The following is a 26,677-nucleotide window of genomic DNA, read 5'->3' on the forward strand; positions in this document are numbered from 1 at the left end:
CGCCAATCGTCCGGAAAGGACCGGCTTAGACATGACATATTTGAGAGGATCTGCCCTTGCAACAAGATGTATCGTATGAGCCAAGAAATAATGCCTCAATTTCTTAGAAGCGAAGACAAGTGCGAGGCATGTTTTTTCAATTGGAGGATAATTTCGCTCCGTCGGGGTGAGTCTGCGACTTAAATAATACAATGCCTCTCTTTATGTTCTTCATTATTCTGAGCAAGTAAGGCACCCAACGATTCTTCTTGCGCAGCAATGTAAAGTATGAGTGGCTTTCCAGGTACCGGTGCTCCCAATACCGGAGAATTGAGAATGTACTTTTTAATGCTATCAAAAGCATTTTGGCATGACTGGTCCCAATTAAATGGAACATCTTTTTTTAGGAGTCGGTTAAAAGGCTGACAACGACCCGCTAAATTTGAGATGAACCGACGAATGAACGCAAGTTGACCTTGTAAACTTCTAAGTTCACGTAAATTCTTTGGTGGCGGCATCTTTTGAATGGCCTCAATTCTATTAGGATCAATCTCAATACCACGATGACGTACGACGTATCCCAGGAATTTCCCTGAAGTCACACCAAATGCACATTTAAGGGGATTCATCTTAAGTTGATATTTTCGAAGGCGATTAAAGACAGTACGTAAATCCTGTAAATGATTTCTTCGTTCTTTTGTCTTAACCACCAAGTCATCAACATAACATTCAACAATCTTGTGGAGTATGTCGTCGAAGATCCTTTGCATAGCGCGCTAGTATGTTGCTCCCGCATTTTTTAGTCCAAAGGGCATAACTTTGTAACAATATATGCCTTTAGGAGTGCGAAAGGCAGTTAATTCCTCGTCCCTCGGAGTCATTCTTATCTGATTGTACCCAGAGTAACAATCCATAAAAGAGAGAGCTTCATGTCCAGTGGTTGCATCTACAGTGAGCTCAGGGATGGGAAGAGGAAAATCATCTTTTGGGCATGCCTCATTCAAATCACGAAAGTCCACACAGATTCGAATCTGTCCATTTTTCTTCTTCACTGGAACAATGCTCGAAATCCATGTTGGATATTTGACCTCACGGACAAACCCTACTTCAATCAATTTGTTGAGTTCTTCCTCTATCCTTGGAACTAGCTCTGGACGGAAGAAACGTTGAGACTGCTTAATCGGACGTGTCCCACGTTTGACAGCGAGATTGTGCACTGCAATTTTAGGATCAAGACCGGGCAACTCTTTGTATGTCCAAGCAAAGACATCCTTGTACTCAGACAATAATTGAAAGTAATCATTTTCTTCTGAGGGGTTTAGGAATGACCTAACAAAAACTGGTTTGGGTTGATCGTCAGTTCCTAAGTTGATTTCTTTGAGTTGATCAACAGTAGCCTGCCCCCCGTCTTCTAGTGTTGGTGGAGCTTTCTCGATATCATCTGGTTGTTCACAGTCAGGTTCCTCTTCAACAGTGATGTGGTATGAAGTAACATAAGACGATTCGCCAGTGCCTTCTATTCTATCCACTTCTGCCGATTGATTAGTAAATACAATGGTTCGCCTTCGAGCTTTCAATGTAACATCATTGGTGACATCTATCTCTGTCTTACGTTTCATTCGCGAAGGCACTAGGCTCTGAACCTCACTATTATTCACCATGTCGATGTTAGGTTCTTCTGACTTCACAATCTTGCTGTTTTTTAGTGGTGCATCATGGATAGTACCAATTCGAGAAAATACTGACTTTCGAGATTGAGGTTGTGCATATTTTCTTCCTTGGTCATGAAAGCTCATTCTGTTAAAAACAGAGTTACGAGGTAAATTGCTGATATGAGAACTTGAAACATTTGATTCTCGACTTGACAACCTGTTGAATACAGATGTTCGATCGCATGGAGCTCTTATACGGTCAAAGACTGATTTTTTATGCCCAGTCTGCTGATCTTGTTCATCTTCAACTTCTTCAAACCCAATGTATGAGGTGCTTGACTTCTTATCCCTCTTTGTGATTTGAATTCGAAGTGGCTCAGAAGCTACGAAACCGAGACCAGACTTAGGTGAAATGATTTTATGCCCTTGATCTTTCAACTTCTTCTGTGTCTCATTGAGGCCATGCACCTTCTCACCGGTGACCTCAGCATTAAGTTTTCCAAGGCTTGCAGGATTTGTAAAATCATACCCCGACTTAGCCAAGAGTTGGTATACTTTAGGATCGAATCCTTCGTCGGTCCTTTGTTTTGGAAGTAATAAATGATCAACCATAGATTGAGAAGGCCGCACGAACCCTTTTAACGGAGACTTGGAAGGCGAAGACTTCTGAATCTTAGGGAGAGGAAGAGTTAACTCTCCTTTAAGCTTTTGCATATCTTCTTTTTCCTTGGTTTGTGACATCTTTAATTTAAATTCCTTAGTTTCAATTATCTTGATAACAAGTGCCTGCCCTTCTTGTCGCTGAGATTTGGGAACATACTTTAAAATAGGTTTCGTCCGATGTGCTTTTATCGAGACCCCTCGCGTTTTAGCTACCTTTACAATGTCTGTCACTGAAACGTCTAATGGATCACTTAATGCTTCTTTTGCTTTTGTAGATTGAATCTCTTGTGTAGACGGAAGGCTTGGGATGAGCTCTTCCGAAGGTGTATCATGATCGATATAGAACTTGGCATCGGCAAAATGAGATTCTGCCTCTATAAATGGCTTATGATCCGCCACAACCGTTTGTATGCCATTTTTGTAGAATTTGAAGCACTGATGAAGAGTCGATGGAATGACGCCATTACTATGTATCCAAGGCCTTCCCAACAACAAATTGTAGGACGTCTTTGCATCAATCACATGGAATAAGGTTTCTGCTTGGAGCTCGCCAATAGTTAGCTTTGCCCGAATCATGCCGATAGCTCTCTGTCCTCCTTGGTTAAAACCTTGAATAATAAGACGGCTACGCGATAACTCGTCAATTGTGATGCCAAGATTTTTCATCGTAAATTTTGGCATTAGATTCACCGCCGAGCCACCATCAACAAGAATACGAGTAACTCTTCGTTCTTTTATGTAACCGGAGACGAAGAGAGGACAATTGTGCGGCTTCGAACCCAACTGAAGATCCTCGTCCGTGAAAACAATTGGTGCACAACATAACTCAAACGTACCTCTGACCACTTCATCATCATCAGATTTTTCAATGATGGCTGTATTATGGTTCTCTACAGTCTGGACTTCATCTTGATCCTCGTTCTTCTCATCATTAAGGCTTATTTTCTTATTTGAAACCATGTAAGTTGTTTCAACTTCGTCATTTAGGTATCCTTTTGGAAAGAACTCTTGCAAAGTAATAGGCTTCTGACTCTTTTTGCTTATAGAGGTGTGTTTAGTTGACTGTGTCTTCTTGACCCATTTTCTGTTATGGCCAGACTGTTTATAGTGATATTGGGGTTTTTTCTTCCTCTGCCCTCTGTCAGAATAATTAGTCTGAAAAATATCAGCTTGTTGCTTCCGTGGTTTCTTTCTTGTCACCAGAGTCCATCCTTCTTCATCATCCTGAGGAAAAACCCTTCCAAATGTTGAAATGTCACGTACACTCCCTTGGCCAATATAGATTAGGATTAGTTCCAATGAACCAAACTGGATAGTTGTGCAAGATACCTCCGAAGTTAAAGGTTGAGAACGATCACTCCCCACGACAGAGGTTGTCAAAGTCGCAGTAGTATGATTTGAAGTTATAACTTCGTCTGTATCCAACAAGATTTTTCCTTGTTTTGCTAGATTCATCACCACCTCCTTGAAGATAAAACACTTCTCAATTGGATGACTGATAATGCGATGATATTTGCAGTATTTTGGATCGTTGATACGTCCCATCTCTGGAAGACGTTTGCATTCAGGGAGTTCTATAATTTTACTTTCAAGTAAACATTCCAAGATGCCAGGAACATCGGAATCGGGGAAGGGGTATTCTTTCTTCTCTAACTCCTTTAGCGTAGGACGCTGTCTCTCCCTCTCTTGAAACTGGCGAGGCTTTTTATCATCATTCTTGTCATCTTTAACAGATATCTTGATTGGGGTGGTTGAGATAGCCATTAAATCTTTAGCCGCATTTTTTGATGACTTGTCGCCCTTCTTCCAGTCCTTCTTATCTTTGCGTGGTTCTATAGTCATGGGACTTTTGCCGTCATGGGATTTCATACTGATCTCCATGTCATGGGCACGCGTAGCCAATTCCTCAAATGTGCGAGGTTTTATGCCTTGCAGAATGTAGAGCAGGCCCTAATACATTCCCTGCATACACATCTCCACAGCAGATACTTCTGACAAACGGTCCTTGCAGTCAAGACTGAGGGCTCTCCACCGATTAATGTAGTCGATTACAGGCTCATCCTTCCATTGCTTCGTGTTAGTCAACTCTATCATACTAACAGTACGACAAGTGCTATAGAACCTGTTCAAGAATTCTCGTTCCATCTGGTCCCAACTATCAATTGATTCTGACTTTAGGTCAGTGTACCACTCGAACGCGTTTCCTTTAAGGGACCGGACAAACTGTTTGACTAGTAAGTCCCCCTCTGTTCCGGCATTGTTACAAGTCTCGACAAAATGGGCAATGTGTTGCTTGGGGTTACTTTTTCCGTCAAATTGCTGAATCTTCGGAGGTTGGTATCCTACATGCATTCTCATACTGTCGATTCTCCTTGTATAGGGCTTTGAGTACATGAGAGTGCTCTGTGAGACACCACCATATTGAGCTCGGATTGTATTCGTTATCATATCTTGTAATTGTTCGACAGATAATGAAGAGACTGAAGAAGAGGCATGATTGGTTTAACCAGTCGCCTGTTCTATCCTCGGCGTCTGGTTTTGACTGGTCGCTTGTTCTGTCACCGGCGTCTGTTTGAGATTCTCCCTGTGAGTACCTTGTGCTGTAGAATTAGGATTCTCCGTTAGTATTGCTGTGGAAGATGTAGGTTTCCCAGACGGTGGTGGTGTAAAAGTTGCACGATTCCCGGATGGCATTGGTGTTTCACCGAAGGTCTGAACTTCCAATTTATTCATTAGTGTAGCGATTTGCAAGTCCTTTTCTTCAATAGTCTTTGTGAGGTTCTCAATGGAATGAGCCATAGTTGCTAGTTGTTCATCCACCGTAGCAGCTCCAGTCATCATAGCAGCAACCACATCTGAGTATGATAGGCCTTGAGAATCCACGTTCCTTGAAGTGATTGATTGCTCCGAAGTCAGACGTGGTGACTCTGGGGGTGAACCGACACTAGAGTGAGCATCATAGATAGAACGAAGTGAATCTGGTGGTGGAGCCTCCTCTGGAACAATGTCAAGGTTTTTGACATGTTGAGTTTTCACGTTCGCCGGTGTTGCAGGATTAGTTTTCATCACATCTTGCTGAAGTTTGAATGACGCCATCGCCTGGGACTTGCTACGTGTCACAGGGCCCGTCAAGGTACTTTCATCGCTTAATTTGGTCTTCGTGCTACTTTTCATGGTGGCTTTAGCGTCGACCTTTGCAATAGCGATGTTCTTTTGGACTTTTTTGTCTGTCTGAATCTTAGGGGGAGCCATAGAATCTGATAGAGAAGAAACTTAATGGTAGGAGAAAGAGATGAGAGGCAAAGGTTGTCCCACCGGGCGTGCCACAAATTTGTACACACAAATTTTGTAAGTCTGCAATAGAAACAAAATATGGAGCAAAATAGAATTTTATTAATTTATGAATGTGGAGTACAGTCCTTTGTAATATCTTTTACAAAAAGAATGGTCCTCTGATTCGATCTCCTTATTTTTGGTTGGTTGGATCCAAGGACTGCACGAGCTTGTTCTTGAATCACTGTGGAATTTGATAAAGAACGGCACGTTGTTGGATGTGCTTGATGTTCTTCGCTTTTGGGTTTCGATTCTGAATTTGTGTCTGAATTCTGAGTCTCTGGATTTCTGAGTCTCTGAACTTCTGAATTCTGAATTTGTGTCTGAATTTCTAGACTTCTGAATTCTGAATCTCCCCTTTTCTTCCTCCAGGCCTCTATTTATAGGCTTCTTGGATTAATAGGATGATGACATGTGTCATCTCCTAATAAGGATAAAACTATAACTGGGCCGAGCCGGTTATATTGTGATAATTATCCTTAAAGATAATTATTCAAAATATATTTTATTAGGAATAATTATCGTTTCATTTAATTATCTGGGCTGGGCTAATTAAATAATTTAAGTGGACCAAGCCTGGTAAATTAAATAATTTATTTAAACATTAGGCCTATATTTAATGGGTCAATTTGTTAAAACCAAAGCCCACTAAATTTTAGTGTCTACACACATCTAATAATAGTATAGATAAAAACTCTTTTTGTATCAATTAATAAATATTTTTTTATATAAATAAATAAATAATGAAATACTCAAACTCTTTGACAGAGTTTCTGTATTTTACTCTGGAATTCAACTCTTTTTATATCAATTAATAAATATTTTTTTATATAAATAAATAAATATTGAAACTCTTTGGTAGAATTTCTATATTTTACTCTGAAATTCTAGATTTCTAGAATTCTCAATTTCTGTACCCTTTTCTCCATGCCTCTATTTATAAGCTTTTTGGATGAATAGGATAATGACATGTGTCCTTTTCTGATAATGACATAATCATAACTGGGTCGGACCGGTTATATTGTGATAATTATCCATAAAAAAATAACTAAAAATAAGAGTTTTATATAGAATATGATTGATTTTATTAGGTACTTTTAGATTTTTATAAAAACTATAATTATCCATAAAAAAAAACTAAAAATAAGAGTTTTATATAGAATGTGATTGGTTTTATTAGGTAAATTAGATTTTCTTTTATTAAAAAACTTTTAATAAATAAATAAATAAGTAATTTGTGTTAGAATTTAATATAAACTCTTTTAAAAACTCTTTTTATATCAATTAATAAATATTTTTTATTTCAATAATTCTTGTCTAATTAGATTTACTTTTACTAAAAAAACTCAAAATAAATAGATAAATAGGTAATTTATGTTTTAAAATCTCTTTAAAAACCTCATTTTGTATCAGTCAATAAATAATTTTTTATATTAATAATACTTGTCTAATTAGGTTTCCTTTTATTAAAAAAACTCATGATAAGTTGATAAATTGGTAATTTGTATTAGAGTTTTATACAAACTCTTTAAATATATCTTTGTTGATAGAGTTTTATTGATAATAAAATAGGTAATTTGTAATAGAGTTTTATTGAAATTATTTTATTTTCTTTAAATATATAGTTGTCTAATTAGTTTTAATTTTATTAAGATACTCATAATAAAAGCTAACTTGTGGTAGAGTTTTATAAAAATTATTTTATTTTATATATCAATTAATAAATATTTTTTGTATTAATAAATCTTGTTTAATTAGATTTTCTTTTATTAAAAATGGATAATAATAAATAGATAAATGGGTTAATTTAAATTTTATTATGTAGATTTTACTATTTTATAGATTTTTTGTTTTTTTGTTTTAGTAAAAACTCTTTTCATATCATTTAATAAATATTTTTTTATATAAATAAATAATGAAACTCTTTACACATCTAATAATAATATAGATAAAAACTTTTTTTATATCAATTAACAAATATTTTTTTATATAAATAAATAAATACTGAAAAAGAAATTCAACTCAATTAATAAATATTTTTGATATAAATAAATAAATACTCAAACTCTTTGGCAGAGCTTCTATATTTTACTTTGAAATTCTGAATTTCTATAATTCTCAATTTCTGTATCCCTTCCTCCTTCCTCCTTCCTCCATGCCTCTATTTATAGGCTTCTTGGATGAATAAGATGATGACATGTGTCCTTTTTATGATAATGACATAATCATAATTGGACCGGGCCGGTTATATTGTGATAATTATCTATAAAAAATAACTAAAAATAAAAGTTTTATATAGAATGTGATTGATTTTATTAGGTAATTTTTAGAGTGTTATAGAAACTATAATTATCTATAAAAAATAACTAAAAATAAGAATTTTATATAGAATGTGATTGATTTTATTAGATAATTTTTAAAGTTTTATAGAAACTATTTTTACAAAAACTATTTTTATATCCATTAATAAATATTTTTTTATAATAAAAATAAATACTGAAATACTAAAATACTGAAACACTGCAACACTTTGCACATTTAATAATAGTATATATATATATATATATATATATATATATATATATATATATATATATATGCTCATTTTTTAATTTGTTTGCTTTCTTAATTTATTTTTTTGCTTAATTTAAATATGACTTAAAATATGTTAATACTTCGGTAAGAAAAGAAAGTTTAATATCTATTAAAATTGAGAACATATTCGTCTTTTAATTTGCGCCACATCATATTCGAGACACATATCTCAAATTTTATTCGAAATGCGTAGCATTGCTCTTTTGTTTGGTAGCCTCTAATACCATGTTTGGTGAAGGGAGTGGGATGAAACATCTCTTCTAATTAGTTTTGTTATTCTACAATTATGTACTTTCTCATGAAGAATTTTAGTATTTTTTTAGAGAGACATATTTGCACTCCATTTTTATCCAATTCACTACATTTACCATTTTCTTTTAAAAAAAATGATAAGAAGGTCCTAAAATTCATTAATACACTATCTCTTTTTATACTCAATAATAAATGATTAATTAATATTTTCTATTAAATAAATATTTTTATCCTTACTTTTCATGTTTTATAGGGACTGATTTCGGAATGAGAAGAAAAGAGGCAAAAATAGCAAAAATGTGATTCCTGGGCTAGTCAAATTCAAAATTGGTTTTTTTCCATCAAATCAACAAATATTAAGCCAAATTGGAAAGCATATCAAAAGCAGCAAGATTTTACATATTTTTTATTTGATTTTATTTTTACTCCTGTAATTAGAATTTTTCCCTCATAATCATTCCATTCTAAACACTATAAGTAGGAACATATGTAAAGGAGGTGGGAGGTACAGAGTTAGTGAGAGAAAATAATAAAAAGTTAGAGTTCTTTGTCAGCCTATTTATTTATTTATTTATTATTATTTTTATTATTATTATTTTTTAACATGATAGCTTAAATACCACTTTATCAAGGGAGTGATAAAGCCACCATGGTTGAAATATAAGTGAACTTAGCTTATTTCTTGTATGAAAATTTTCACTTGAGAACATTGATTTTATTCTTTTATTCTGAGTTTTTTTAATGTGAAAAATTTAAAGGGAGGATTATTCGTGTTTGCTAAATAATGGTAATATGAAGAATGCCTACCTCTATTTGTAATTTTTTTAGCAAACCTAAAACAGATTAAAAAAAATAAAAAATTGTTCTCTTATATAAGCAATTGTTATTTAATGTCTTATTTTCCTTCATTTTTTCAAGTTGTAATTAGATTGGTGAAATGATTTGTTTAAGAAAAAAATCATATAAGAAATATAAAAATTTATTTATATTGATCCATTGTGGTGGATTATTTCCCTTGAAATTTTTTCCATTATTTGATTGCAACCCTCCAATTCTAGTTTAGTTTCATTATTCAAAATCAAAAATTATTTTAAAATTTCTTTTTCTTTCCCTTAAATTTTTAGTTTTGAAATTGAGTTCAGAGCTCTAATCTTTAATGTGTGGTTCGACCTACTTATTCTATACAATTTTTAGTTTAGTTTTTGCAGGCTTTATTATTTTTGCACGAGTGGTAGAAGAGAAATGACAATATTCACAATTCTACATTTGTCAGTGCAATCGAAACTAATATTTTATTCAACAAAGTTAACTACTTTTTTTAGTCCTCTCAATAGAGGTAGAAAAGCGGAGTGCAAATATAACCTCCCGTTTTTTTATTGTATTATGAATGAATTATCAAATCTATAAGGCTATGTTTGGTGTGTAGAAATTAAAGTATATAACTTGAAATTAAAGTATTCTCATTCCATTGTTTGGTGTGACACGGTGAATTGTTATAGAATGGAATGATTATTACCATTCTATTGTTTGGTTGACTATCATTAAATCTGGAATGGAATGATTTTTTCTCAAAAAATACCCTTTTCATTGGCTTATATTACTTTTTAATTAAGGACTTGGATCCTCTAAGTTAAAATTCCTCTAAGTTATCCTAAGTTGAATTTTCCCGTTTATGGTTCATGTTTTTTTTTTGTCTCGGATGTGTGTACATAAATACGAAAACATGTTTGATAATTTTTGTTGTAATATGAATAATATCGTTTTTATTTTTTTAAAAAAAGCCAAAACCGGAAACAACTTATTGGACAGTTTTTTACCAAGCAAATTTTCATATTTTTGCTTCTAAAAATCTTTCAAAAAATTTTACGATATTAAATATGTTTTCAATCACTATTGAACACATTCCATAACAATCAATCACTATTGAACACATTCCATAACAATAACGTTGCTGGATTCATGGTGCAATCAATCCCATGAACATCATCAATTACCATGGATTCCGGTAGGTCTTCATATATCTCAATTTACACCATCACATGAACCAATTTCCCCCTTTCACGATTCAAGGACAAATCATTCATATAAATAGGACGAGAGAACCGTGAGCAAATCTTCGACACAGCAAGTTTGCTTCTGCAATGGATAGGGGCAAGCGTAACCATACTGGTACCGAAACAAGCAAATCCTTCTCCAAGTTAACATTATTTTTCTCTTCAACACAATAGTTTGCCTTCAAGGGTGTGCACGCGTTGCAATACCTTCTCAAGATCAGATTCTTTCTCAAACCGAACCATGAAAAATCCTTCCTTATAATAAAATAGACAAGTTTGATCTCCTTACACCAGCGTCTTTCAATGAAAGGACTTAACTTAACGGGTAGTAGGGTTTCTCTTACCCATTACATACCCTACAACGGAGCAATGCCAACAATCCACCTGAGAAAGGAAGACATTCAGCGTCCAAATCTCATTTCAAGTCTCCTTAGATTCTCGAGTTATTGTAAAACCAACCAGGGAGGAAGGCTTAAATTCTTGAGTTATGCCCCCTAAATAATCATTAATTTTTAAACAGTGTTCCTAACATTCATTAAAATTCCCCTCCACCCCACCCAAAAAAGAAAAAAATCAATCATTTTATAATGTGTTCCCATGAAACTTATAGAAATTTATTTTAGTATTTTTTTTTTCTTGGACCCTATTGGTTGTACTTTTGAAAGCTTAAATATTGTAAAATAAAAATTTAAGTTCATTATTAATATAAGGACTATTTCATTTATATTTACATTATACACAAGCACAATATCTATTATATTAATTCAAGAGAAAAATCACTAATGTTCCCTCATAGTTAACAAAAATGCATCAACCTTTTTTGTCAAACATTTTTGTAAAATGATATTTAGAAGAAAAATATATAGAAGTATGTGGCAATCTCCTTTGGTGAGTTCTAGGAGCACTGAAAAGGAGATGAATTAAAGTAGTGCGAGACCGTCAACAACAAAAATAATACTTCATATCATGCACGCTCCTACTTCCAAATTTTAACTATAACAAATCCAACCAACTTCAAGATTAAAATTTCTGGCTCTGCCCCTTTTAAAGAGATCCCATTAATACAATTATGAAGAGCAGTTTGATTAAATAAAAAATTCTCACAAAATTTTAGTATTCAATTTTCAGTTTTATCAGACAAGACATTGGGGTATAAATTATAATTATATAGTTTCCTTCTACATCCAATCCCTTTCACTCAGACTTAAATTAATTCGATAGATCATGTGCAAAAAACATCTACTATCGTTATAGTGCAAAATAATCCATATTTAGTGTAAAACACCCTATATATTGATTTGGTGCAAATAGTCCACTAGAGATTTAAAATAAATTAAAATGACGATAATATCCTCATTTCAGGGAAATAAATTAATAAGTATAAACACTGACATGTAAAATACTATTTTGTCCAATTTGTGTGGGGTTTGTTTGTTTGGAACAAGAAAATTATATAAGAAAAATTCCTTGTAAGTCTTAATTTTAGCTCTAAAGACAAACAAGTAATATAAATTTTTCAAATTGACAAAGAAGTCCTATTTTGAAAAATATTTCCAAATAAGTTCAAATTCTGAATATTACAATTTTTTTTCCATTATTACCCTTATTTTTTCCCTACCCAGATCACGGCATCGACCATCCTATGGAACAGGTTCTGGTACCGGACTCCGGTCATGAAGTCGTCCGGAAAATTGAAGGGGTGTTCTTGAAACCGAGGAAACCCAATTGGGATTTCGGTGCTGAGCCTGTAGACATTTGTAGGGGTAGAGCTTGATCAAGAAATACGAATTGATCTCGTCCAAGAACTGGAGGAGGGGCTTGATGATGAGTCCCGAGATGGGTTCTTGGAAGTCGGTGGAGGGCGGGAACGAGTTCGACATGACGTTAATGAAGGTGAAGGTGGTGGAACAGGCGATCTTGCTGATGCCGAGGTCACGGAGGGAGAGGTGGAAGCTACGGATGGCGGGGAGGAGGCTGTCGGAGAGGTCGACGGGAGTGTCGAGGGCGTCGGTGCCGATGGAGATGGTGGATATTCGTGCCCGGGGTAGAAGGAGACAACGTGGATGTAGAGCCAGAGGGCGGCGGCAGAGCGGTTGGCGGTGAAAGAATCGACGAGGTCGTTGGGGACGGAGAGGATGAGGGAGATGTCAAGCAGATCGTGAAAAATTGTTTGAAAAGGGTACAAAGAAAGATGCACTGAAACTGTTTGGAGCTAAAAAAGTAAGACTTATTAAGAATTTTCCCAATTATATATTTTGTAAAGTTGAAGAACTATCTATATTTTTATATATATAAAAATAATTTTTAATCATTTTTTTTTTAATATTATGAATCTAAATGCAATAATTAAAAAAAAGACCTCATTTTTGTTGGGAACAAAAAGTCTTATTAAATTATGCCACCTCATAAAAACATTGTGGGTATCAATGTAATTTTGAAAACAAATTTTATTTTATTGGGGGGTTTGATGCACAAATTTGAAAGTAGAAGGGGGTTGTGATTTTAACCTAAAAATATATGCACATTCTATGAGGGGCATAATAGGAACAAAAAGAGTAAAATTGAGTTTTCATATTTACTTTTTGTCAAAAAGTGATTAGAGAGGCTTATTTGCACCTTTTATTTTTAATATTATGGACTAAAATGCACCTTTTCAAAAAGAAAAGACTCATTGTGCACATAACCTATATTAAATGGGAGTTTTCTGCACTTAACCATTTTAACAATTGAATTAGTAATACACAATGATAAGATATCAAAACTTGTGACAATTGATATCCTCCCCTCTTTTAAGATAGAATTAAGGGTAAAGTGCAAAAAACCCCCTTAAATTATTGGCCATGTAGTAGAAAACTACCATGATCTAATAATTTTGCATATAACCCCCTTGAACTAACCAATTTGTTGCAATTAACCCAATCCGGTGATCAGCCGATTAAATTTGATCGTGAAGAAGCACATTCAGGTCACGTGACAACCCAAATTTCTTTAAATGACCATATAACCCTTTATAAAGTTAAAAGACCACAATGCCCCTTTTACGTCGGAAACCCTATATATAAGATATATTAGGGCATCTCCAATGCAATGCTAAAAGGGCTGCCATTTCTAATATATAGCAAGTGAGCTTAAAAATGGGCTCCCCAATGCAATGTTATATTGTCTGCCAATTTTTAACTTTGCCAAAACTGATGCCAATTATAACATAAGAAATAGCTACTGCTATTTTAGAGAGAAAAAGAGAGGCGGGGGTTCAGATATATATATATATATATATATATATATATATATATATATATATAAAAGATCATAAAAAGAATTCACCAAATAGGATTTAGTTTGCAAAACAAGAATTACAGACCTTGATTAGTTGATTTAGGAAAAAAAAAAAATTAAAACAAAACCCATACATACAAGTTACCGGTTGCAGAGAGAGGGGGGCAAGCTTGAGAGTTGAGAGACAGTGACTGAAGCTTGCGAACGGCGAACCTGAACTGGAACAGCGGGCGATGGGAATTAAAAGATATGGGTTTTGATTTTTTAAACAATCTGAAATAATATGCCGATATGGGTTTTGATATAGGTAATAGGTTTTGAACTTTTGATTTTTGCAGACAGATAGATAAACTGAAATATATAGGTTTTGAACTTCTGATTCTTGTTGATTTTGTAGTTTCGAGTACGCACACAGAGAGAGAGAGAGAAAGGGGGGGGGGGGGGGGGGGCAATTTCAAAGTTGAGAACAAGATAAATATTGAGGCGATTGGGGAGGCTGAAATGATTTGCCCTAAAAATATATATATTTTTAATAATAACATAATCAAATATATATAAAAAGATATGGGTTTTGATTTTTTGATTTTCTTTTATATCATTTTGTTTTATCTCTCTTTTTTTCTTTTATTTTATTTTATTTTATTTTTTTTGGTCCTTTTTTGACCAGATATTTTAGATTTTTGCTTCTTTTTAATTATGTTTAATTTTAGTTTCCTTCTAATGTTTACAACTTAACTTGGAATGTGCCTAATATTAATATTACTGATGCAAATATGAATGGTGGGAATGGTAGTTGAAAAAGAATTATGGTTGTGTCAAAAAATAGCATTTTGCATTAAATGCACCATTGAATCAGAATCGCTAAAATGTAGCATTTTGACACTGTAGCACATGTCAAAATATAGATTTGGCATGCAAAAATAGCTTTTAACATTGGAGATGGTCTTATACATATATATCATATATGTCTCTGCAAATCCAAAAGGGCAAAGTACTGCGGCCACGGGGATGGCGATGAGGATTGGCCGGCAACAATGGTTTACTGTCTTAACCGTCGGCTATGGGATTCACTGTCAACAAGGGACTTTGGCTTGCCCCAAGTCAACATAGGCACTATCTTTGAGTACAAAAAGTGAACGAGTTGACTCAATGACAAATTTCGTGGCAACAGAATCTTGATGGGCTCGCCTAAGTTCACACCATCGACTCTAATCAGGTCCTTCATGAATGAAATTATGGTATCTCCCTTGTCGTCGTCCTCCTGAAATGCGTCGAGCTAAGCCTGGTTATCTGCGCTGTGGTGAGTCTGGAGTAAGTGGGCGAGTTCCAGTTTGGGGACCCGGGTCGTTGTGTTGATCTCGAAGGCGTTACTAGTCCGGAAGATGCAGTTCATGTGGAAATCATTGAATTAAAAAAATCCATTCCTTAGACGACATCAACCGTTTCCACCATTCCGATTCCAACAACAATTTAACGGTTTCATCATCTCTCTAAGCCAATCAATTCGCAGCCACAAGATCTCATATTCTTGCCGCCTAAAATGTCAATGCCCTGTAATTGGAGTCAATTAGAGTAATCAGCAAAGGGCATTTCACAATGGTTTGATATCTCAGTTTTGGCTCTTCGATTTATTGATTATTCCTCAACAATCACAAGTATTCCTATATATATATATATATATATATAATGAGATATATATTTCAAAAGTAATCAGCCAAAGCTTTCTTAGAGTTAGCAGATGTGATAAGGGTGCTTGATTAATGGAAGGAGGTGCTTGATTAAAGGGATAGATGTGATAAAGGTTATGATGGTAGGGTTGGTGTGATGTCCAATTTCTAGTAGATGCTTAGTGAAACGATGTAGTTTTATATAGGGGGTAAAATTGTCTTTCACTATTTCCATTATCACCAATTGGCCGGAGATCGATGTCACATCGGGAGTTAATTGTAAAAATTTAATAGTTCAAGGGGGCAAATTGTAGTTCAAGGGGAACTACAATATATCAGCCCAAGACCAAGATTTACAAGGTGTAACCTTCTCTAAAATCCCTCGTCTCGGAGTTCATCTCTGTGTAAAGGTTTCTTGGTTTTTTCAGGGTTCGGGAGCTGGTCTCCGTTGTGTTTTCAGTGATTCTTGTTGCTCTTTGGTGTGGGTGGCCGTTTTCGTTGTTCTGCGACGTTGATTTGTGCTCTGTGTCTTTGGGACGCTTGTCGTGGTTCCGTTTGTCCTGCAGTTTGTTGGTTGTGTGTTTGATTGTGTCCGATTGGTGCTTCGTTTGCTAGTGGTTCCGGAGATGATTTCCGGTCCGGTGTTGGTGGGTCGATGGTGTTAATTCTGTGGTGCAAGGGTGGCTACATGGTGTGTTGTTGACCATCTGTGTGGTGTTGTATTGTGGATCATTGTGGGTCGGCTGTTTGGTGGTTGGGCTTCTATTTATTGGGCCATACAGGTGCTATTTTTCTTTTATGTTGGTTTCCGATTTCTTTGATAGTTGAGTTTGTTTTATTTGTTTTTGGTGCTAGGCTCCAGTTATACATTCTGGCCATGGTTCTTTTTCCAGGCATCGTACTGCTGCTTGTGCTCGTCGGTTGTCTTCTTCTGCTTCCTCCTTTCCCTCACATTCTACAGCTCCACCTCTTTGTTTTTCTCAGTACAATAATGATTTTCCCAATATTCTTGTTTGGAAATGTCAAGGTTTGGGGTCAGTTTCTACAATTCAGCAAATTAAACGTTTAAATTCTCAATATTCTCCCGATATTATTGGTGTTCTTGAAACAAAAAATTGGAAGCGCACAATGGCGGTTCAAAATGTTGGGTTTTCCTAATGGTTGTTTGGTTGAACCGGCTGGGATTGCAAGTGGTATTGGCCTTTGGTGGAATGATCGAGTTCAGTTACGGGTGGTTGATAAAAACTATTTTTCTATTACAGTTGTTGTTTTGTCCCCTACCTAGTTACCTTGTTACTTTTCCCTTATATATGCTAGTACTGTGGATAGGGAGAGAGCGTTGCAATGGGAATATTTTATTAACAGTGCGCGGTATTGGTCTAGTCGGTGGGTTCTTATTGATGATTTTAATGATATTATACATAATTATGAGAAATGTGGGGGCCGAGTTAAGCAAGCGTGGCAACTTCGGTCATTTCGTAATTTGATTGATTACTGTGCTTTGCTAGATATTGGTTATGTGGGCTTCCCTTTTACCTGGTCTAATCAGCGCGATGGAATTGCTAATATATAGGAACGATTGGATCGTACTTTGGCGACTAAGGATTGGCTATCAGATGTTCCTCGGGCTCAATTATCTCATCTTTCTGTGGTGGGATCCGATCACTATGCCTTGTTGCTGCAACTTCTGCCTGTGATTAGGCCTCGAAAACGGCAATTTCACTTTGATGCTCGTTAGACTTTGTTGGAGGACTGTAAGAATATTGTTGATTTGGCGTGGTCTAGTCTTATGATTTGGCGTGATTTGGCATCATCTCAATTTTGGTGGGCTCAGAAATTACGTCACTGTAAAGCTGATCTTATTCATTGGGTTAAGCTTCGAAATCTTAAATCCCGAGCTCGTATTGATAGCACGGTTGCTTGTCTCCATGAGTTGAAAACTCGCACTTCTAATTACTGTCATTCGAAGGTGGTTCAATTAGAAACTTCTTTAACTTCTTGTTGGTTAGAGGAAGAGTTATTTTGGAAGCAGAAATCTCGTCTCCTTTGGTTGCAAGAGGGGGATCGTAATACCAAATTTTTTCATGTCACTGCTAAACGAAAGCGAGGCTGCAATTTATTTCAAGGGTGTATGATGCTGGGAACCAGTGGATCACTAATGAGGTCTCAGTACAGTCGATCTTTTTGACTTATTTCCAGAGTTTGTTTCAATCTTCCCACCCTACGCATATTGAGCAGTTCTTAAGGCTTGTTCCAATCCGGATTTCTGCCGAGATGAATGCTTCTCTTTTGCTGGCCCCATCGGAGTTGGAAGTGAAACAGGCTGTTTTTTTTATGCAACCGATGAAAGCTCCTGGTCCGGATGGTATGACCCCGCTCTTTTATCAAAAATATTGGGAGGTAATCAAAAGGGATATTGTTGATGTTGTGTCTAGTTTTTTTGTTACGGGTAATCTGTTATCTAGTTTTAATCATACCAATATTATTTTAATCCCTAAGCATTCCTCTCCGACTTAGGTCAGTCATTACCGACCTATTTCTTTGTGTAATGTGTCTTATCGGATTATTACAAAAATTATAACTAACCGTCTGAAAGGGATTATTAGCTCCCTTATCAGTGATTCGCAGAGTGCTTTTATTGTAGGGCGGCATATTACAGATAATATTTTAATTACTCATTAAATTTTGCATTATCTCAAAAATAAGTGAAAGGGGGCTAAGGCTTGGATGGCGTTGAAACTTGACATGAGTAAAGCTTATGATCGGATTGAGTGGAAATTTTTATTACAAATGTTGTCTCGATTGGGTTTGAATGCTCATTGGCTTCAAATGATCACCTCCTGCATCTCTACAGTTTCTTACTCATTAAAATTTAATGGGAGTTCGGTTGGTTTCTTCAAACCGTCTAGGGGTTTGAGGCAGCGTGATCCTTTATCGCCCTATTTATTTGTTATATGTGATGAAGCTCTCTCTCTTGCTCTTTTGCGAGCTCAACAAGCTCAGATATTATCTGGTATTCGTATCTGTCGGGGTGCTCTGTCTATTTCTCATCTTTTTTTTGCTGATGATTCTATTGTGTTTTGTGCTGCAGTTCTGACGGAAAATTTTCTTCTAAAACGCATTTTGGTGGATTGTGAAAGGGCTTCTAGGCAACAAGTCAATTTTTCTAAATCTTCTATTTTTTTCTCGCCTAATACCACAGGTTCTGATCGCCGTTTTATTTGTCGATCCTACGTTTACAAAATCAAGGGCTGCAGGGTCGGTATCTTGGTGTTCCAGTTATTTTGGGTAGATCCAAAAGGGATGTGTTTCAGTTTTTACTGAATAAAATTCAGGATCGGTTATCTTTTTGGAAAGCCAAGTCTTTATCTACGGGTGGGAAAGAAGTGTTGATTAAGGCGGTTTTGAGTGCTTTACCTACTTATGTTATACCTTCTTTTAAGCTTCCCACTACTCTGTGTCAAGATTTGATGAAACATATTCGCTCCTTTTAGTGGTGTAATAAAGATAAACATTGGGCAATTCATTGGGTTAATTGGGATTTTCTTTGCCGGAGTAAGAACTTGAGTGGTTTTGGATTTTGCGATCTCGAGGCTTTTAATTTAGCATTTTTGGCGAAGCATGCTTGGCATTTTCAGGTTCAGAAGCAAAGTTTGTTGTATCAGCTTCTGAAGGCTAAGTATTTTCCAGACTCGTCTTTCTTGGATGCTTCTTTGGGATATAATCCTTCTTGGGGCTGGCATAGTGTTTGGTCTTCCCAGTCTTTATTGCGGCAGGGCTTACGATCATTGATTAGGAATAGCACTTCTACACATATTTGGGATGATCATTGGGTCCTTACGATGGATCAAAAAATTTCAACGCTTTAGGATCTTGTTCTATACTCTTACGTGGCGGAGTTGATTGATCCTACTACATCTTCTTGGAAAATGGATGTTTTGTCTCAGTTATTTCCTCTTCTTACGGTGTAGGAAATTCTTAAAATTCATATAAGTCATTGGGGTAAACCCAATGTTATCATTTGGGCTTCGGAGCGGTCGGGTAAATTTTTCGTATGGTCTGCTTGGTTGTGTCAATGTCTCTTTATCCAGGACCTCCAGTTCATTTTACTGATTGGTCCTCTATTTGGTGGTTTCGTTCACTATCTAAGGTGCAACATTTTCTTTGGAGATGTTATCTTCATGTTTTGCTAGTTCATGTGGCTTTGTTATCTCGCGGGTGTACTGGCTCGTCTATTTGTCCTCATTGCAATTTGCAGGACGAAATTGTTATGCATCTTATTTTTTCTTGCCCTCATTCTATACAGGTGTGGAAACTTTCTCCACTGCGTATTGATTTTTCAGGTCTTTCTTTTTCTTCCTTCAGGGTTGGTTGGAGTTTTCTTATGCATCAGGCTATGATTTCTTCGGACTTTACTGATGTTCTTAGTTTGATTTCTTTTTGTACTTGAGGTATTTGGAAGACAAGGAATCGATTGGTTTTTGATGGGATTTTATTGGAGCCGGAGTTTGTGGTTCAAAAAGCAGTTGTTAGTTTTTGGGAATTCAAAGATGCTCAGTCTCTTAGCTCATCCTTACTTCCAGGGCCAGCAGGTCCTTCAGTCACGTCTTGGTGTTTTTGATGCTTCCTTTTGTCGGCAGTCGTTATTGGGGGGCGGCGGAGTTGTTTTCCGTGATTTTAGAGGTGCAGTACTTCAAGCAGTTGTTTTTTGTCCGTTTTCCGCTTCTTCTTCGTTGCAGGCGGAATCTGTGGTTTGTCAGCGTGCTGTCCTTTGTGCTTTTGCTTTAGGATTTTCTTATTTATGGTTTGAATCGGATGCTAAAGTTATTGTAGATAGGGTGTTGAATGGCGAATCTTGTCCAGCGAAAATTGCGTCTATTTGTTTTGATATTGCCCGAGATCTTCGAAGATTTTCTTCTGCTACCTTGTCTCATGTTTGGCGCCAAGGTAATCGGGTGGCTCCTGCTTTAGCTGCTCTTTTACGTCCTGGGCTTGGATTGGATCAATTTCTGCCTGCTCTTCCCTCTCCCATTGTGCCTTTGGCTATGGAGGATGTGGAGTGTTAGTTGTGTTGTGTGGTTTAGGTTTCTTTTGTTTTGTTGTCTTTGGTCGAAGAAAAAAAAAAAAATTGTAGTTCAAGGAGAATAATTGCAAATGGTTAATACTTTAAGGCGGTTTTTTACACTTTACCATAAAATTATTGTAAACGTGACTGACTTTGAAAAATGCATACAAAAAAAATAAGATTGTCAAACCACTCAAATGAAAATAGGGTTCTATATAGCTGCCAAAGTAAGAGAACTAGATTGTGATGTTACTAGCACAGCCATGGATCCTCTCTAGTAACACATACGTGTTGTATTGCGTATAAAATACATATACGTGTTGTATTGCGAATAAGGGTACATAATCTTCAAACGTTTGAAGATTGTGGATTATCAAATGCGACAATGGTGCTTTGTGTTGTACTACAAATGATTCACTAAGACTTGCACTTAAAAGGCGGCAGATGGCGGGGCTATACCTAAAAGATTGAATAAATACTAGTCGAATCATAGGGTACAAAAAATTGAAATGCTTCAGGGTGTGGAGTATAGATTGTATTCATGTGAAATGTTATAAATGGGAACTGGTGCACAAACTCACCTATTAGTTCTTTTAGATCAAACAAACGAATAAACAGAATCCCTTATTACAAATTTGTAAATCATCCTTTGGAAAGTCATAAAATTTACAATCACAATTTTTCTTCCCAATCCCACTTTTTCTAAACTCAAAATGTAACACAAATCAAATTCAAAACGATCTGGGTTTTGCAACAATTGTTGAGTGCTTCAAAATGTGCAAGCTGAACTGCCCACCCTTCTCAGCAGTATCAACCTTCGATTGTCCTGGAGGAGGCAAGAGCTCGAAATTCTGTACCAAACGTCCCAAGGTGATGCCAAGGATAGGCAGGGCGAGGATGATTCCGGGGCAGCTTCTTCTCCCAACACCAAACGGAAGGTACCTGAAGTCATTGCCATTGGCCTCCACCTTAGACTCCTCTTCCAAGAACCTCTCCGGTCTGAACTCCTCCGGTTTGCTCCAGTGAGCCGGGTTGTTGGCGAGCCACCATGCATTGACCAAGATCTTGCTCTCTGCGGGGATGTCAAACCCTCCAAGCTTCGCGTCCTGGAGGTTCATGTGCGGGACCAAAAGAGGGATTGCCATTCGCAGGCGAAGGGTTTCTTTGACCACAGCTTGGAGGTAGGGCAACTTTGGGATTTCAGGCTCGGTGACTTGGACTCCCGGCCCTAGCACGGTGTCGAGTTCATGCCTCAGCTTCTTCTGGATGTCAGGGTGGTTTACAAGTTCAGCAATGCCCCATTCTATGGACCATAGTGTTGTTTCTATTGCTGTTTCAAAAGCCAAAAAGATAGGGAAATGCATTAGCATAAACATGCAGCTAGTAGAAAAATCCCCAATCCAAATCAATAAATATAAATTTATACATAACTATACATACGCACCCAAAAATTGTTAAAATTATATTTATTAGACTGGAATTTAGCAAAGAGAAGGCTAGCCCATTTGTGAAAGCAGAATCTGAGGTGGGAGGGTTTGATCCATGCAGTCTTATCCAAAACAAAAAAAACACTTTACAATTTTTAGAGATGGTGTTAGCCATCCTAATTATGTTAGTGTGCTGCTACTCAATCTCGACTTCACAAAACCCAACTCCGAAATACCATAATCAATGATTTGCTTTCTAGAAAAGTGACGAACTAATAATATATAAATTTTTTCTCGCAATGATGATGGTGCCGAACTTCTTAGTTTACTCCTTAATTTGTCACCAGCCACATATAATTCCCCAATCTTTACTTATAACGAGGAAATTTTCTGAAAGCAACCTCAAACAAAATCAAACTCCCCGGCATCAAAAGAGAATCTTTCCCTTTGGACCATCCTAGGGTAAGCTAATTGCCTTTGAAGTTGTCTAAGATATAAAAATAGGTGGACCCCATAAATTAGGTGCACCAAAATACCTACTACGTGGCTAAGGTACAAGCCAACCATCGTTGGTGGGCTTCCACTCATTTGACAATGCTAGTTCTCCAAACCCCTCCTATAATAATCCATTTGTAGACCATAAAACCCTTTAGAAGGCATTTCATATCTTGGGCCTTAAGATTGAACTTTAAAGTCTGTTTGCTAAAGTTGACTTTTTCTTGTTCAGGACCCATTTTCTTGTTCAGGACCCAGTGTCAAGGGAAGTGTTTGAAAAGACCATTCAAACTGATTGAATAGTTAATTGGCGCACGATTGATTTATATAACCTCGTTTTCAAAGAAGAGACGTTTTCAAGTCCGCATGTGAGTAAAAATTGTACGTAAATGTGTTAAAAATTACTCCATTTTAGGTATTTTGGGACTATATAAACCCGACTAATTATAAATTATGTAATTTAGTATGTCAATTTTATTTATATGATAATTTTTTTCTGTCTCAAACTCATACCTACTTCAATCTCATACACATACATCAAGTGATTAAAAACACACTCAATTTGATCCTTAATTGTTTTGTTGGCTTTAAATAACACAAATTAATACTACCTTGGTTTCATATTAGTTATCTACTTTAAAAATTTTGTAAATTAAAGTTATCAAAAAAGATATCTAATTTGGGATACAAGTAATATATAAATATATAAAAAGAATATGATTGAAAATAACTTCAAATGATTTAAAAATAAAAAAAAATAACAGTGAATAAAGTTTTCGGAATGAATAATTAATATGGAAAAGAAGTATAATTTTAAATAGCATAAATTAGTACGGTATATTTTTGACAATTTGATGCATATGTATAATACCTAAGTGGGTCCCATGCACATAGCATTGAATGGTTAAAAACACACTTAGTTTGGTCATTTCATTGTTTGGTCGTTTTTAGGTGGAGATAAACATATTAGGTAACCAAATATGTTTTGGACCTTTTAACACACGTTCGCTATTCTTACTTGGGTCCCACCCATACATGTTTTTTTTAATCTGCCCGCCCATACATTCAGCGGCTAAAAAGACACTCAGTTTGGCCATTGTTTAATAGCAAAGTCTCACTCCCTAAAAATAAAAATTAAATAAATAAATAAAAAGAAAAGACAAGACTCCACGTTCTTTAGCCTTTTCGTGACATACTTGGTTCCACGTACATAGAAAATCAAATGGCCAAAATATCTCGTCTTCAATAGTAAAAATTCATAAAATTGAAATTTGTCAATATCTCGTAAATTCTATCTATACTTTATAATCTAATTTGTCTTCTCTCTCAATGACATTACCATCCAACTTAATAATGATAATGTGTTATATTATTATTTTAATCTGATATATTTATTATCATTTCAGACAATTATGTCAAAGAATAGGCTAGTTATATCAATTGAAGTGAAATTTATGGTATGGTTGGCGGTTACTTAATGCTCTCTAGATTTCCCTCAAGTGGCTTACAAATTTTGTCACACGAATACCCTTTATGTATCAAACTTCTAAGGGCAAACAATAAAATCTCTAAAACAGAGCCAAAAATTAAAAAAATAAATCTTGAAACAAGGAAGTAAAAAGCTTACCAGCAACATTGATGTTCTCAACAATGTAAAGAACGTTATCCTCATTAATTTCTCCCTTCTGCTGTGCATCCAGAATATGATCTATAGCACATTTCAGCTCATTGTTGTCCATAACTTTGGTGGTACCCGATAGCTTCCTGTTACAACACATATTAATTGATATATTAAAAAACAAAAATAACCAATTTAAAATTAATAAATTTTTCATAAAAACCTTTAAATAAATAAAAAATAATAAAAATAAACAAATTAAGCAACACTGATAAACAAGTTTGGATCTCTCCATTGATTTTTCCCCCTCTAACTATCTCTAAATCATCGAACATATCACATCATCAACTACCAATTACTCCTATATTATACTCTCTCATTTTAAATATTCACTTCGGAAGCAATGTCTGGTTCGAAAACGGTGAACTGTTCCCAATTTTTGAAATGGACATTTAAAATGACGTGACATGGTCACAGCCATTGAATATGGTTAGAGATACTCAGAGAGAAATTAATGAAGATTATGGAATCAAGATGATACAAATATATATATATATATATATATATATATATATAATCTAAAAAAAAGCTTACTTCCTTTCTTCAACAAAAGAATCCTTAAAGAGCTGCAGTCTTCTCTCCTTCACTTCCTTACAGATCTTCAAGTAGCCTCTCAAGAAAGGTCTCAAAATAGGAATAAAATCGCCATAATTGTACTCGAAGCTCTGAGCCAACCTACTTCTCTCTCCATTCAACGCCTTCAGCTTCATAAACAAAGGGTCATCCTCACTCTCAAACCTCCTATCAAACATAATCCTGTACATGTTATTGTACATCATCAGCTGCAACCGCCTCCGCAGGACAATCCCCGCCGTCGCCGCCTCGGGGTTCTTCCTCACGTCGTGCACCACACGCGCCGCCTCGTCCTCCCACCCGAACCGGTACTGCTGGACCACCTTGTTGGTGAAGAAAGGGACGGTCATGATCCGCCTCATCTTCCTCCAGTGCTCACCGTAGACAGTGAACACCATATCCTGACCCTTACCCGTGAAGATGTCGAACACGACGTTCCGGGTTCGGGACCCGAACTCGACCCCCTGGGTGTGGAGCACGTCCTTGGCGAGGTCAGGGGACGAGACCACCACCAGGTTTCGCTGACCCATTCGGAGGAGGAGTATTTCGCCGAACTTCTTGGCCAGGTCGGTGAGGTTGCGGTGGTTCAGGTCATCGCCGACTTGGAGCCAGTTGCCGAATACGGGTACGGGTATGGGTCCGGGCGGAAGTTTGAACCGTTTACCGCGGAGTTTGGAAATGGTGATGGCGACGATGACGGCGGCGAAGAGGCCTAAGAGGGTCTTCTCTAGGAGGAGAAGATCCATCTGCGTAGGTTAGAGGCAATGCGGGGGGGCGTATGATAGAGAAGAATGGTGGTGTGGGTGTTGGAGGTTAAGGTGGTGATGGTTGGGGATTTATAGAGGAAGAGAGAGGTTAGGTGTGTGTGTGCGCGTGTGTTGAAGGAGTTGGTAAGATCAATGGTGGAGGGGAGGGAGTTGACGGCGCTAGATTTAACGTGGGGTTGGTTTGGTTTTGTAGGAGAGAGAAAGTAGTAGGTGAGCAAGTTGGTGAGAGACAATGTCAAAATTTTTAAGTTCAGTGCATGAATTGGCCGGGCAACTACTTTACTAACCATGATATGGCTGCCACGTCATGTTAAAGTCAAAGGCATCGGCCAATTGTTTACCTGATGTTTTCCAGGTGGAGAAAATTCATTGGTCGTCTGTGTAGGTTTTATTTTAGATAACAAATTGGAGGCTCAGAATTTTTTGTATGTTATATGAAGATAATAATCACTAATAGATAATAATCACTTATAAGTAATAACTCCACTTGTTCTTTAAAAAAATAATAATGATAGAGAAATCAATGAATTAACTTCGAATAATAAGTATCGAATTCATATCGAATTTGACGTGTTTTTGTTTATCTCATTTACTTAAACAATTTTTAAAAATAATTATTTAACACATAATAAGAATGGTCAACCACGTCAAATTCGATACTAATTCGATGATTCCTTTTCGGTTCCCCTATCATTAATCTTAAAAAAATAAGTTGACATAATTTTCACTTTAAAACACATTTAAATATCACAATTACTCCAAAAATGCTTGGAACTCCACTTTTAATGGGTCACTTTATTTTTTTTATTTTAGAGTAATGTTAGGTGGGAATATTCCTTTTTATATTTTATATGGCACTAATTTATAGTGATTAGTAGTAGTTATTATTTATTAATGATCAAATTTTGTTTTTCAAACTTTTAATACAATACGGAGTAATAGTAGTAGTAAATTTTGAATTGGAGACGTTTAATTATTCTTAAAAAAAAAATTCACACAAATATAAAGGGTTAACTCAATATATATACAAGACTCTCGTTATTTTTATGTATAAAACTCTAGCTACTTTTATATATATATATATATATACACACACACACACACCCACCTCATTCTTACATTTCCAAGTTGCAAAATAATGTTTCAAATGGACCATGCTATGGTACCAAGTTGCAAAATTATGTCTTAAATGGGGCATACC

At 36.0% G+C, this 26,677-nt stretch overlaps 1 protein-coding gene across 1 annotated transcript; it reads right to left on the bottom strand.

Annotated features, from left to right (window-relative positions):
- Positions 1–21,087: 21,087 nt before the first annotated feature.
- Positions 21,088–25,606, bottom strand: LOC132306495 (trans-cinnamate 4-monooxygenase-like). Its single transcript, XM_059803898.1, has 3 exons — positions 24,671–25,606; positions 24,086–24,222; positions 21,088–21,866 (listed from the first exon to the last, which is right to left on the bottom strand). The coding sequence occupies exons 1-3, from the start codon at positions 25,453–25,455 to the stop codon at positions 21,268–21,270; spliced, it is 1,521 nt and encodes a 506-aa protein (XP_059659881.1). The 5' UTR covers positions 25,456–25,606; the 3' UTR covers positions 21,088–21,267.
- Positions 25,607–26,677: the final 1,071 nt, after the last annotated feature.

Source organism: Cornus florida, unplaced genomic scaffold, assembly GCF_030987335.1.
Source record: "Cornus florida cultivar Cherokee Brave unplaced genomic scaffold, ASM3098733v1 CherokeeBrave_3.0.0_Hap2_Chr05, whole genome shotgun sequence".
Classification (NCBI taxonomy): domain Eukaryota; kingdom Viridiplantae; phylum Streptophyta; class Magnoliopsida; order Cornales; family Cornaceae; genus Cornus; species Cornus florida.